This window comes from Oncorhynchus tshawytscha, unplaced genomic scaffold (genome assembly GCF_018296145.1).
Source record: "Oncorhynchus tshawytscha isolate Ot180627B unplaced genomic scaffold, Otsh_v2.0 Un_contig_111_pilon_pilon, whole genome shotgun sequence".
In the NCBI taxonomy this organism is placed as follows: Eukaryota; Metazoa; Chordata; class Actinopteri; order Salmoniformes; family Salmonidae; genus Oncorhynchus; species Oncorhynchus tshawytscha.
In genome coordinates, this window is record NW_024609357.1 from 73,282 (window position 1) to 87,234 (window position 13,953).

Sequence of the window (13,953 nt, forward strand, 5' to 3'; positions counted from 1 at the left end):
AAATGTTGTTCAACCCGTGTATTTAGGCCTACGTGTGCAAATAGTGTAAATGTTATTTTAAACTAAAAAGAAAAGTTTGCATGCCGTTCCTTGAACTTTATGCCCCGGCAAGCTATTGATACCTCAGCACAAGGCTTACTGGGGTTAACTGAGGGGCATTGATCAGGTTATGAATAGTTAATATGGTCTTACAGTATTGGGTTTCAACACTAACCTTAGCCTATTGCTCTAATATATCACTCTGTTTGTAGACGCAATCTGCTCGCACCGTGTCCTGTGTGCTCAACAAATTTCCTTCATTTACTGACAGTTTGGTTCGTGGGTGGTGGGTATTGAGAGAGAGGGAGGGGGGGGGGGGGGTGTGCAGCAGCATATGACAGTCTCGCCCGAGGCAAGTTATCCGCTCATCTAGGATTCGGTCCATTTTCAATGCAGAATCTAAGAATGCACAGTATGTGATTTAAAACGTGTCCAATTGTTTGACATTCGAACAAAAGCACGCGAGCCTTAAAATTCATGGCGTCTTTACCAGAAGGGCTGGAATTGATTTGCGTGTCCACGAGAAGCAAAACAGATGGTCGTGTAACTTGATAAATGATACATTCAGCCATTTTGTTGCCTTCGATTTCATATTCAGTTTTGTCCTAAATTTGCTCGTTTGTTAATACTGGAAATAGTCTATAGGCCTTCATTGGCATTTGGTAGGGGCAGTTACTCTCCGATGAAGAGTTGTGATATGCAAAAATAAATAAATCATAAAAACATTTCCAATTAGCATATGGGTATAATACACACTTGTACCTACATGTGTGAAATAGGACAAATAAATGCACCCATCAAATTATAATTATTTGTCTATTATTAAAATATCGTTGGTCATTAATTGTGTCAAAATAGTGTCAATCTATCAAATGCACCTTACTACTTAGCACACCATGTTAATGCAATATATATCCATCTATATTTCTCTTAATGATTTTTTCCCCCCACTTCTATGAAAGATCCACTGAGTAAAGTTTAAATGGATCAAGTAACAGCCTAGTGGCTGTTGTTCCTTCATTGTCCAGGAGATAATATAGTTAAAGAGAAGGAACGCTAAGTGGGTGTGCCTTGCCATCCATTAGTTTAGCGGTCACTTCTTCAGTGAGGAGCGTCGACTGCTGTCTTGAGGAGTGGCGAAGGCTCGAGGACTGCCATGCGGTCACTCTCTCGTGCGCCACTCAGCCGGTGAGAGTCGAAGAGGATGGAAGTCCGTTCACTGTACTGAAACAGAGACAGAAACACTACAGAGAGAGAGAGAGAGATTTGGCTAGTCTGAACGCTTGGTCCAGCAACAGTATATTTAATCTCGGACTAGACCTCTGCTTGTGTCGGTGATTTTTGTTCAACTTTTTGATGAAAAGTTGTTTCCTAAGCCTAGGAGTACTGTGCTCTTTTCCAGAAAGAAAGGTAAGGATCTTACTCTTTTCAATTCGTTGTCTTGTGTATTTTCTATTGAAATTTTAATATCTCATCACCAGTCACAACAGCTTCATATTTTACATGTTTTTCGTAAGTGTTACCTTTAATTTATTTTCCAATTAATATATTATTTTCGGAAGACTTATAGAATATATATTTACAACCGTTGCGCAAAACAAAAAAACATGGGACGGATGTGAGATGCTAAATGTGAGGGAAAATATTTGCCTTTTGTAAAAGTCGATTTTAAGATTTTATTGTAGACCTATAAGCCGTTGTACTAACGTTAATCTAGGGAGACACGCATGCGATGTTTTAATTATATATATGGCTAGTCTTTTATTAACAGATCAAATACGTACAATTTAACCCGTGTAATTACCAAGAAAGCAGCTTAGCTGTTCTTTTCCTCTCTGGTAAGCGCATTGGCGCAGCTCAGACTGTATGTTCCTTCTGCTCTTTTGCGTGTAAGGATCTTATGTAGTTCTTAAGTAATCACCCTCCGCTGAGCCGATTTAAAGACGACAGGAAAAGGTCCCGTCAATAAACAACTAACTGATCATGGATAGCCTTAGTTGGCATAGTCCTACAAAAAAATTTTTGGGGGATGGTTTAGACACTTAATATTAATGTACCTATACTAAACATGCTCGTATAAAATTGAACGTTTATATTAAATTATGTAGACCAATTTTATTTATTAGGCTATTATTTATGTATTTATTTAGAACTGGGTCACCAAAAACGAATAATTTAACTAATCCTTGACTTTTGTGAATAATGCTGGGTTAAAAATGTTTTTGATTGTCCTATAATAACACTAAGTATGTAATAATAATAATAATAATAATAATAATAATGCATAGTTATTAGTATATAATAACACGGATCTTCTGCGTTACTTTTAAGACCTTGACCATGTTATTGTTAATATTGCACGAAATGTGCGTGCGTAGGCCTTTTGGTAAGATTAATTACAAAGCTATTTCATGGACTTTATTTATTTATTTGTTGATTTGGAATGAATTGCAAACAATTTAGGGCTAGTGCATTTTTTGACAGGCGTTATGCCAGCTGTAGGCCTATATGGTAGTGCAATAGGCTACCCTAAAATTATTATTTTATTTTCAGACTTCCAGGAATGGAGTCGATACCCAATCAACAACCAGCGGGACGAGACTCCAGCTCTTCCCCCAGCTCCAAGCAGGACGTTCAGCCCTTCTCCAGCCCCATCTCCCTGAAGCCTAACCAAGTCAGCGAGACAGCGTTGTATGGAGTGCACATCGTGTCTTTGGTCATAGATGGCCAGGAAAGACTTTGCTTGGCGCAGATATCCAACACATTGCTAAAGAACTACAGTTACAACGAAATCCATAACCGACGCGTTGCTCTTGGAATCACCTGCGTCCAGTGCACGCCCGTCCAGCTCGAGATACTGAGGCGCGCTGGCGCCATGCCAATCTCCTCGCGGCGCTGCGGTATGATCACTAAGCGGGAGGCGGAGAGGCTATGTAAATCATTCCTCGGTGCTCACAACCCACCAAAGCTACCGGAAAATTTCGCTTTTGATGTCTCTCATGAATGCGCGTGGGGAAGCAGAGGTAGCTTCATACCTGCCAGGTATAACAGCTCGAGGGCCAAGTGCATTAAATGCACATATTGTAACATGTATTTTTCCCCGAATAAATTCATATTCCACTCTCATCGCACACCCGAGTCCAAGTATACACAGCCAGACGCAGCAAACTTCAATTCGTGGAGGCGCCATCTCAAACTAACAGACAAAAGCTCGTCGGATGATGTTGCCCACGCGTGGGAGGATGTTAAAGCGATGTTCAACGGGGGAAGTCGTAAGAGGACGCTACCTATGAGTGGGTCATCCATGTCCTCTCCTTTGAAGTCACACTCCACCAGTAACCCAACCCAAAGAAGTTCCCCCGAGGTACCCCATAAAACGTTGCGCTGTGACGAAGACCGAGGTAGGCCTAACATCAGTCTGTCAAATGGCGTCCGGAACTACCCGGTTATCCCTGTGCCCAGTAAGAGCTTTGGGATGCTTCAAAAGATCCAGCCACCGCTCTTCCCCCACCCGTATGGATTCCCTGCGTTTGGACTGTGTCAAAAGAAGGACGACGGAGTGGGAGAGACAAATAAAACCAACGTTTCGGGTGTCTTTTGGCCAGGAGCAAAGGACAGTATCTATCCCTCTTTCCCGATGTTTTGGCCAACAGCAGGTGGCCTGTCGATGCCACCGTATCAACCGGCACCACCCAAACCACCCACAGAGCTCTTAAGTGTCAGACAGAGTGACCTCGAGTTATCGGATCAAAGTGACCGGTGCGCAAACACACCTAAGGATAGCTTTCAAGACAGCGAACGGTGCTCCAGCTCACAATCCACCCGGAACGACGAGGATAAATCCGGGGATGAGGCCCGGTCGACGGAAGGACTCCCCACAACTCCACGGAAGATAAATTACATCTCTGCGTTCAGACCTGTGGTGAAAGACGCCGAAAGCATTGCAAAGCTATACGGCAACAGGGACACGTACAGCGGTGTGCGCTCTGGTTACCTATCGCCAGATTTCGTGAGTGAAAGTTCTAGCTATAGGTCTATGTCCCCGGATGTGGATAGCGTGGACGACCCAGACGTTGACGTGGAGTCAAACAGGGCACACGAGGATGAAGAGTCAGTCCAACTGTCAGTGGAGGACCGTCAGAGTCCCCCGCCCTCAACTCAGCCCATTCCGGGCCTGAAGATAGTGGAGAGTTAGGGACAAGTCCAGGACCACAACCGGAAGATCCCCACTCCGGGTCCTCTGATGACGAGAGGCAGGGTGGAAAGGTGTCAGAGCGCCATGATACACCGGTGTACGAAGTAAGTGTGCCAAGGTCCATATGAGTGCTTTTATGTTCAATATATTTACGCACATGTTTGTAAATTAATTTAGGCATCAATCCACGGAGACTTATTTGGATCCCATATGAAAATGGGTGATGTTTGGTCTCGTAAGTGCATGGGCATAAAGTATGGTCATCATGCTATGTTTAATGTTCCAATGGCCATAGGCCTATGCCTTAAAGGATGTTGATATGGCTGGCAGCTTTTAACAGTTTGAAGCCTAAACAGTAGGCTAATGTGATGTTTTCAACGCGTTTTTGCAAGGGATTTTTCATATTTTGGTCAAATGAAGAAAAAAAAAAGAAGCCACTTATATGAACTATATCCAGGCCTTCTCGCATGGGGTTTTATTGTGCTGTTGAAAACCCTGACATTACAGAAGGCTGAGCCTGTTTAGACATACATTGGCAGGTTGGAACAAATATGGAAATGATCTTTTGTTCAAATACATTTTGGCAATGACATTTACAAAAAAGACCATGGTCCCAATATTAAAGAGATTGAGAATGGAGTAGGCTTGTTTTAATAAGGTCGCTGAGTGGGAGCCTAGGTCTGTGTCTTGTCTTTTGTTCTAAAGATAATTGAAGTGGTTCTGTTTGGAGTGTTTACTGCGAGCCTTGTAGTGTGTTGGGAAAAGGTTAGGCCTGCGCCGGCCTCGTCCTAATGTCAGTCAAACTGCAATTTAGATAGGTGGACAGCAATTGAATTGCTACCCTATAATTATAAATTGGAGACGTGTCACGTGGGTATATCCGTTCAAAGAATTGCTTGTGAAATTAAGAGAATTATAGATAATTGCAGTTGTATTGACTATAATGGCTTTGGTTAATTTTGCAGGTGTACACACATGAAAAGGATGGACACATGCCTTTGAACGGTCCATCTACGTTTGGATCAAAACATAGCAGCCCATTGCAATCGAACGGTAGGCCTATTATCTTGCATAGTACATATTCATGGTATAGTTTCTGTATGCAAATAGGCACGTCGCTTATTACTGTCTGTCTTTATCAGGTGTACTCCATGTTTCCGACCCACACAAACAACGTTCTCCTACAAGAGAGGACGTTCCACAGAGAGCCTATCAGGACCAAGCAAAGGAAAGCCCACCATGTGAGTCTCTCTCTCTCTCTCTCTCTCTCTCTCTCTGTGTGTGTGTGTAAGTGTGTAAAAGTTTAGTAGGCCTACCATGGTAATATAGCCTATTGTATTATATTTTATGTAACGAAATTGTTAGCCAAAGGTTTCTCACTTTTTACTGTTCCAAATATGATAATTAATAACAGAAAATTGAGTAAATTAGATTAATTAATGAGCTGATGCCATCTTTAATATTTCTCTCGCAGGCGATGTGGCATTACGTCAGCATGACGTCAGTAGGATCCACGAAAAAGATATCGAAAACATGGCTAAAGGTAATCATTTGATTTTTATCAATGATCATTGACATTTGTTTATATTGATTAGCCTCGTGCAAAACGACCAACAAGTAGGCCTAGCCTAGCCTCGTTTCAAGTCATTAGATCTCATCTTAAATTGAACAAAGCAAGGTGGAAATCACTAAACATAATAGGCAAATTTTCGGTTCTGGGAATAAAAAAATAAAAAAATCATATTTAGCATTGAATTAACGGAGTTATATTTTAAACATAACGAACACGTGTGAACGCGGCTCTATTTGCATCTCTACTTCCTCAAAGCCTACTATTTCAACATTCGAAAAACCCTCGTGTTGTTAATTAATTCTAAGCCTTTTTATGGAACATGAGAACCATGTTCCATGTTGGTCTTGTGTAGGCTACGACGTGTGGAATCACCAGTCTAATATGCTAGACTGAGGTTTCCCCTTCCATATCTAGGTACTGCACTAACAACATAATACCTATTATGATCTGTCTAATAATCTATTTTTTTTTTAAATCGCTTTATAAAAAAATGTTATGCCTACAGCTTAACACAAGTTTGCACGGTCACGTTTGAATTGTTTTCCATTCGTTAACCTCCTCTAATGTTAAATTATGAGAAACGGAATTGTTCTACTTATTGTAACACGAAATCGTTTTTACACTATTAATATTTTAACGAGCCCAGCCGTTAAGCTGCGTCGCTCGAGCCTCTAACCCCGAGGCGATGGAGCTAATTATTTAGCAATACCATGCTTGGAGACACAGTGAGGCTAAACGACTGTTAGCGTTCCAACCATAGGCCTTCTGATAATAGTTATTACGATACTATAGGGAAATAAACCAAGGGAAACAGTGTGGTTGTTTTTACCCATAGGCCTGTATTGTATTAGGCCTATAAAGGCCTGTAATCAAAATCAAATGCTTTAATTGTTGAACAGGCTAAGATAGGTCTGCAATATATAGGGTTAGTATGTTGAAAGCCACATTTGGAATTTACTGCTTTGTCTATTGCCTTTTACAACGACGATTATGATAATGGTGATGACCGCTTCGGTTTGCAGAGGAACTTCAGAAACAGCTGGTCGAACAAGTGGAGCTCAGAAAAAGTTGGAACGCGAATTTCAAAGTTTAAAAGGTAGGACGCTTTATTGTCCTACTGCTTAAACATACACAGAGTCGAGGTGCAGCTGAAATATTTACATGAGGGGAAACAGGCGCAACTCGGTCTCTTAAAGTAAAAAAAAAAAAAGTAACTTTATTTTTGAAGAGTTAAAGTCATTCACGTTTCCACCATCTTGGCCTGTTTCAGAATGAGTGTAAACATCAAGAGAAATACAGCGAACATAGTGACTACAACGAAGCAAACATTAGTGGACAGCGGCATGGTGCTGAAATGGAAGTAAACGATTGTTTAGCTTCAAAAGCGAGAGCTGCTCCTGTTTCCCACATCTTGACGTCTTTATTTTAATGTAGTCATACGTCATAATGCTGAGAACCCATTAGGCTTAAATTATATTATTTGGACTTGCGCACTGTGTTAATAGTAGCCGTCTGCTTGCTCACTATGCAGATAATTTTCAGGACCAAATGAAGAGGGAACTGTCCTACAGAGAAGAGATGGTCCAACAACTTCATATTGTCCGAGGTGAGTCTCCAGGAAAAATGATCGGAATATGCTAAATGGTCAGTGTTGTAATAAATGAAATAATATGTCCCGACTAAAACTGAATGAAATGACCCATATCGTTATAGCATTTATGTTCTAAAGTATGACAACATGCGTGCACAAGAACAGTCATATTGACTTGGTTGCTTCCTTGTACCACACAAGAATGAAGAGGGAAAGTGACACTTGCATAAATTCGGTCATTATAGAATTAGGCTGCGTGTCCACAATCTACAAATAATAGCTTATCATTCCTGTCAAATAGTCAACATTTTTCGCAATTTGACTGGAAATTGTCGAATGAACTGCAATAATATCAAACCATAGAGAGATTGATTTCGCTGTGTTTTGTTTGTAAATGTTATTTTCTCCTAAATCACGCACTGGAAAATGTAAAAGGCAGACCATTACGTATCGTCGTATCAGTTACATACAGTAGACGACAACAGCTGATGCCGCCCTTTCACGGATAGACTAGTTCTAGAGTTACTGGAACGCGGTAGTGTAAATACACACTTCAACTACACTAAGAGGTCACTCAAAATACCCGAGAGGGTGAACAACATCAATTACACTCATCCATTTCAACGTTTACAAACCACCGCTTTGTAGCTCAATTATTGCGTTTTCTTTTCTTATTATTTATGTGTTGTTTGCTTAGACACTTTGTGCAGCGAGTTGGATCAAGAAAGAAAGGCGCGTTATGCAATACAACAGAAGCTAAAAGGTAATTTATATGGTCCAAAAACAGAACATGTATCCAGTTTCAGTCCATTTGTGAATTAATTCAATGGCTAGCTGGGCAAGAGCATGGCCTTCTAATGGACTTTGATTATGACTAGTAGTATTTGTCAAATTACAACCGTACCTATGCAAGTGCTACTTTTTATTCTTCGCTAGAATGTGTGTCCTTATGATATTCTAATTCCTAGCACATTTGATATTGAGCAGAACTACTGTGACGTGTAGACTGAACTTAGAGGAAAGAACGACTAGAGAACACAGTGTGGATAGAAAAATAACAAAGACATTTCATCTGCCCAGTGTTTGAAGTGACACATCCCCTTTCTCCCTAGAAGCTCATGACGCCCTGCACCATTTCTCATGCAAGATGCTGACCCCTCGCCACTGTACTGGAGCCTGTACTTTCAAACCCCCTCTGCTGCCTCCATAATAGACCACAAGACCCCCCCCCCTGACTCCAGTACAGCTCACTGCAGCCAAAAAGAGAGACACCCACCTCAAGTAGTCACAGTCTCTCCGTAACTTCTTTACCTTTGCCCTCCCTCACCAGTCATCCAAGGATTCACAACTTGTGTACACACTCCAGTGCTATTTATTTAATGCAGAAGAAGTGGCTATGGAGGTCAGGAGAACAAGACCTTCCATTGAAAAGAACTCTTGAAGATACACCAACACCAAACGACTGGTCCATTGTATGTGTTGTATTTATAGACAGTTATCAAGTTGTAAAGAGCTCTTGATATGGACTCACCAAGTCCCTTTGAATCATAATCCATTGCTCTTCATATATCCCGTGTATATATATATAAATATATACATATATATATATATATATATGTATGTGGAGATGTGCAATGAGTTGTATAATGTGATATTTCATAAGTAACACGAATCCTAGCATTCTTGGGTTGTTTTACCACATTATGTATGTGTTTTTACATATATTTATTTGTGTTTAAGTTAGTCGTTAATCTGTTCTGTCCATCTGAAACATTAAACAATGTATATTATTGATGTAAAGCACTTTAAAAAATTGGCAACATTACTACTGATCTGGACCTCACTGGACTAAGAAATAAAGTAAACTCTGTTAGGCATCTAATGTATAGAATACACTTCCTTCTAATGCAGCGTTTCCCAAATGCTGGACCAGGGGGATCCAAAGATGATGCACCTTTCTAGGTTTTTGTCCTAGCCCTAACACACCTGATTCAAATCAAAGGCTTGATGATGAATTGTTGATTAGTTGACTCAAGTGTGTGAGTGTTAGGACAAAAACACCGCTTTGGGTCACCGGGACCAGGAAAGGGAAACGCTGTTCTAATGGCGCCAACATTTATTCTAGCACTTATTTCGAAGTAACCAATGACCTTTCAACCTTGAACCAATTAAAAAGGTTCCGTTTGCCTAAAATGTCACACAACAGATGAGTATTTGACAGTGTATAGAATATTCATTCAGTCTCAACTATGATTGTTTTTAATCATACATAGATACCATGTACAGTATATTCATTATAAAAGGTATATTTCTTCCGTATGATTTGAGCATTCGGTTACAAGACACACCCACCTTCTGTTGTACTTAATAAAGGGTTTGACTCATCGTCAGAACCCTACCATACATTAAATAAACCACAGGCACAGAAACCAAACCTATTTGTTGTGTTATTTAATTATGTCTTGTAGGCTTTATTTTGTCATGTCAATCCTTTGTGCATGGCAAGAGTTATGAGTGGGGATGAGATTAAAGGAAACCAAGACGCCACGTAAAGAGACTTGAAACGGACATTTGTGACTGAATTCCATGTTGTGCAGTTGATTTCTGTAACCAATCTTTTTTAAAAATCAATTTCAAGCCAGTTGGTTTTTTTCCACGATATATATGACCTTTAAAAAGTGTTGTTGTGACCCCATTAAGGGCCAATAAGACTCATGTATGTATTATATCAGAAATGAATGTAAAATACGATTAAAAAGTGAACCCTCTTTTTGCCTTGTCTCCTGAATGTCTCTTAATAGGAACGATACTGACACCTGCTGGAACCTTTAAGGAATAACAACCTAATTTAAAATTAATTTAGCATCCAGGTTTTTTTTTTTTTTTTTTTTTCATATCAAACGACTCATTCCATACATGGGCTGTCTCAGAAGTCCAGTCAAGTTATGTTCGACATTCTGTCAGGGGAATAGCCTTGTTTAATAGTGAAATCTAATTATTCTGATGTGAAGCCTAATAGCTATTGATTAAATGCTCTTTAGATGGCCCTCTGTCCCTAGGCACAAGAGAGTAAGAGAGATGCTCGCATAATGGCAGTGATGCATGTTGAATATTAATCTTTTTTGACAGTAATTGCTCCCCACGTGAAGGCAACTTTTCATTTGAATACTAACCACTGGTGTGTGTATTGTAACATGTTTACACAAGGTATACTGAAGAAGTTGTTTATGAACCAGAGTTTTCATGTTCCTGTTCCGTCCACATGACAATGGCATTGAACACAAGTGATGTGATCATTTATTTTTGCTGTTGCACATGGTATAGATCAGCAACACAGTATCGATATAATAATTTATATATTTACTGGTTTGTTAAGCCTCATACTATCACAAACTACTAAACGTTTGACTCGACACAACTTCACAAGTTCAACTGACATTTGAGTGAAGTACTGACATCGTGACATTGATTACATTACAATGATTAACAGATACCGTTGAAGTATGATTATTTTTCATTTTTTAATCCTATTTTTAAAGATATATTTTAGTATGACTGTATACACGAGTATGATTGTGAGAAGCCATGAATAAAAGTCTTCTTAAATTATAAGAATGAACAGACCACATAACCCATTACACCCTTGGTAAATAGTGTCGGAGGGTTGCCCTCAATACCAAACAATACTCTTTTTGAAAGTCGCTCAAACTGTTTGTCGTGGTACACCCAAACATATAAAAGCCCACTTAAATATCAGTTGTAATGAGTGAACCCATTTTCACAGTGAATGATTTCAGATTTATTTGTTTTTTTGTTACAATTGTTCAGAATGGCCCGGCCAAACATGAGAATGAAAGGGTATGGTTTGTACATCATAGAAGTTTATCAACCTATTAGAGTGGCCATGAAATAATGTTTGTTCCTGTTCATTATGCCAACATTGGTCATGGAATCTAACTCTAAATGCCTCCTTTGACAAAGACACATACAAAGTTAACCTGCACTTCTGTCACTGTGGACATCACATTGAACAGGTGGGGACTGGAACATGTGCAACAGCCGTCCCTGTTCAAATACCCCTCCACGTGAGCCTTCTATGGTTGACTAAAGTCATCCGTAATGGATTTGTGTCATCAATCATTACATTGAAGATGAATTGCATTGTTAGGGAGTAATGTACTCCACCCAGTGTTCTGTTCATGTCCCCCTTAGGGATAAGGAGTAGCCACGTATGGTATAACCAAATATGATACATAGATATCAGTACAACACTGGAAAGCTGGGGGGCATTATCTTATTCATGATTAGATATAACATAGTCATATTAACAATTTCATGAGGACTTTGGGGGCTCCATAAATGTCAGAAAAATAGTGGGTAATCTGTATTTATCATAGTCTGAATTACAATGGAGATAGTGCCATCTACTGGACAATGAAGATTAGTGACATCTACTGGCTCATGAATATCCAGCATTTATAACTTTTCAAACGTATGCTCTGACTGACCAAAAGTATGCTCGTCGAACATCTCATTCCAAAATCATTCCAAAATCATGGTACATTAACATTAGAGTTGGTCCCCCCTTTGCTACTTTAACATCCTCCACTCTTCTGGGAAGCCTTCCCAATAGATGTTGGAACATTGCTGTGGGGACTTGCTTCCATTCAGCCACAAGAGCATTAGTGAGGTCGGGCACTAATGTTGGGCGATTAGGCCTGGCTCGCAGTCGGCGTTCCAATTCATCCCAAATGTGTTCTATGGGGTTGAGGTCAGGGCTCTGTGCAGGCAAGTCAAGTTCTTCCACATCAATCTTGAAAAAACATTTCTGTATGGACCTCGCTTTATACACGGGGCCATTGTCATGCTGAAACAGGAAAGGGCCTTCCCCAAACTGTTGCCACAAAGTTGGAAGCACAGAATTCTCTAGAATGTCTTTGTTTGCTGTAGTGTTAAGATTTCCCTTCACTGGAACTATGGGGCCAAACTATGAAAAACAGCCCCAGACCTTTATTCCTCCTCCACCAAACTTTACAGTTGGCACTGTGCATTCAGGCAGGTAGCATCCCCTGGCTTCCGCCAAACTGTCAGATGATGAAGCGTGATTCATCACTCCAGAGAACGCATTTCCACTGCTCCAGAGTCCAATGGCGGCAAGCTTTACACCACACGCCGACTCTTGTCATTGTGCATGATGATCTTAGGCTTTTGTGCGGCTGCACGGCCATGGAAACCCATTTCATGAAGCTCCCGACAAACAGTTATTGTGCTGACGTTGCTTCCAGAGGCAGTTTGGAACTCGGTAGTGAGGGTTGCAACCGAGGACAAATTATTTTTATTTTTGACGTGCTTTCTGTGAGCTTGTGTGGCCTACCACTTCACGGCTGAGCCGTCAATGCTCCTAGAAGTTTCCACTTAACAATAACAGCCCTTACAGTTGAACGGGGCAGCTCTAGCAGGGCAGATATTTGATGAACTGACTTGCTGGAAATGTGGCGTCCAATGACGGTGCCACGTTAAAAGTCACTGAGCTCTTCAGTATGGCCATTCTACTGCTAATGTTTGTCTATGGAGATTGCATGGCTGTATGCTCGATTTTATACACCTGTCAGCAACGGGTGTGGCTGAAATAGCCGAATCCACTCATTTGAAGATGTGTCCACATACATTTGTAATATATAGTGTATATATAAAACAGGTAAATCCCATTTTTCAAGCATATCTCAAGAACTGTTTTTGTTACGAATTGACTCTTATCAGCACCTCACAACCCTTTCAATCTGCACAGCCCACTCCCCATCTCCCAGGAGCTTGCCTGAGTGTCTGGGGGCACCATAAACGTAGCCATAAACCGGCCTCTCAAACTCTCTCTGACATGTGTGACTTAACCCTGATTGGTTGCTAATGGGCACGTTGTCAGGGGGCACGACACCTGACAGCTCTTCTCTCTGTGCAGCCCACTGTCTCCTCACTTCTCCTCTGAGTGGACTTGTGGGATGGAGTGCGTGCAGAAGTACTTTAATATTGTTGTTGTGACTTTGTGTGTTTACTGTTACTGATAGTTGTTTGATTATATATATATTTATTATACAGTCCTGTGCTATTTCATTATTAATCCAGTTGTGCTACTTTATTACCAGTCCATTCTGTTGTATTCTGGATCCATTTGCTTATCCTGTTGTATGAGAGAGAGAGAGAGAGAGAGAGAGAGAGAGAGAGAGAGAGAGAGAGAGAGAGAGAGAGAGAGAGAGAGAGAGAGAGAGAGAGAGAGAGAGAGAGAGAGAGAGAGAGAGAGAGAGACTCTGTCAGAGAGAGAGAAGAGAGAGAGACAGGTCCTTACCAGAGAGAGAGAGAGAGAGAGAGAGAGAGACAGGAGAGAGAGAGAGAGAGAGAGAGAGAGATCATCTCTACTCTGTCAGAGATACGAAGCAGAGACAGGTCCTTACCAAGTATACAGGCTGAGTGACCACCGATTGGCAATAGAAACCGGCAGACATAAAAAGACATGGCTACCCAAAGAGGAGCGTGTATGTGGTCAATGCATGACAGGGGAGG

At 40.8% G+C, this 13,953-nt stretch overlaps 1 protein-coding gene across 1 annotated transcript; it reads left to right on the top strand.

The window, feature by feature from the left end:
* The first annotated feature begins 1,155 nt into the window (after positions 1–1,155).
* Positions 1,156–8,625, top strand: LOC121844650 (SKI family transcriptional corepressor 1 homolog-B-like). Its single transcript, XM_042314985.1, is given in 11 exon segments — positions 1,156–1,449; positions 2,593–4,194; positions 4,197–4,338; positions 5,200–5,287; positions 5,377–5,475; positions 5,709–5,777; positions 6,830–6,865; positions 6,868–6,903; positions 7,339–7,413; positions 8,096–8,161; positions 8,511–8,625. Coding segments are annotated over 10 exon segments (2,301 nt in total). The 5' UTR covers positions 1,156–1,449; positions 2,593–2,602; the 3' UTR covers positions 8,609–8,625.
* Positions 8,626–13,953: the final 5,328 nt, after the last annotated feature.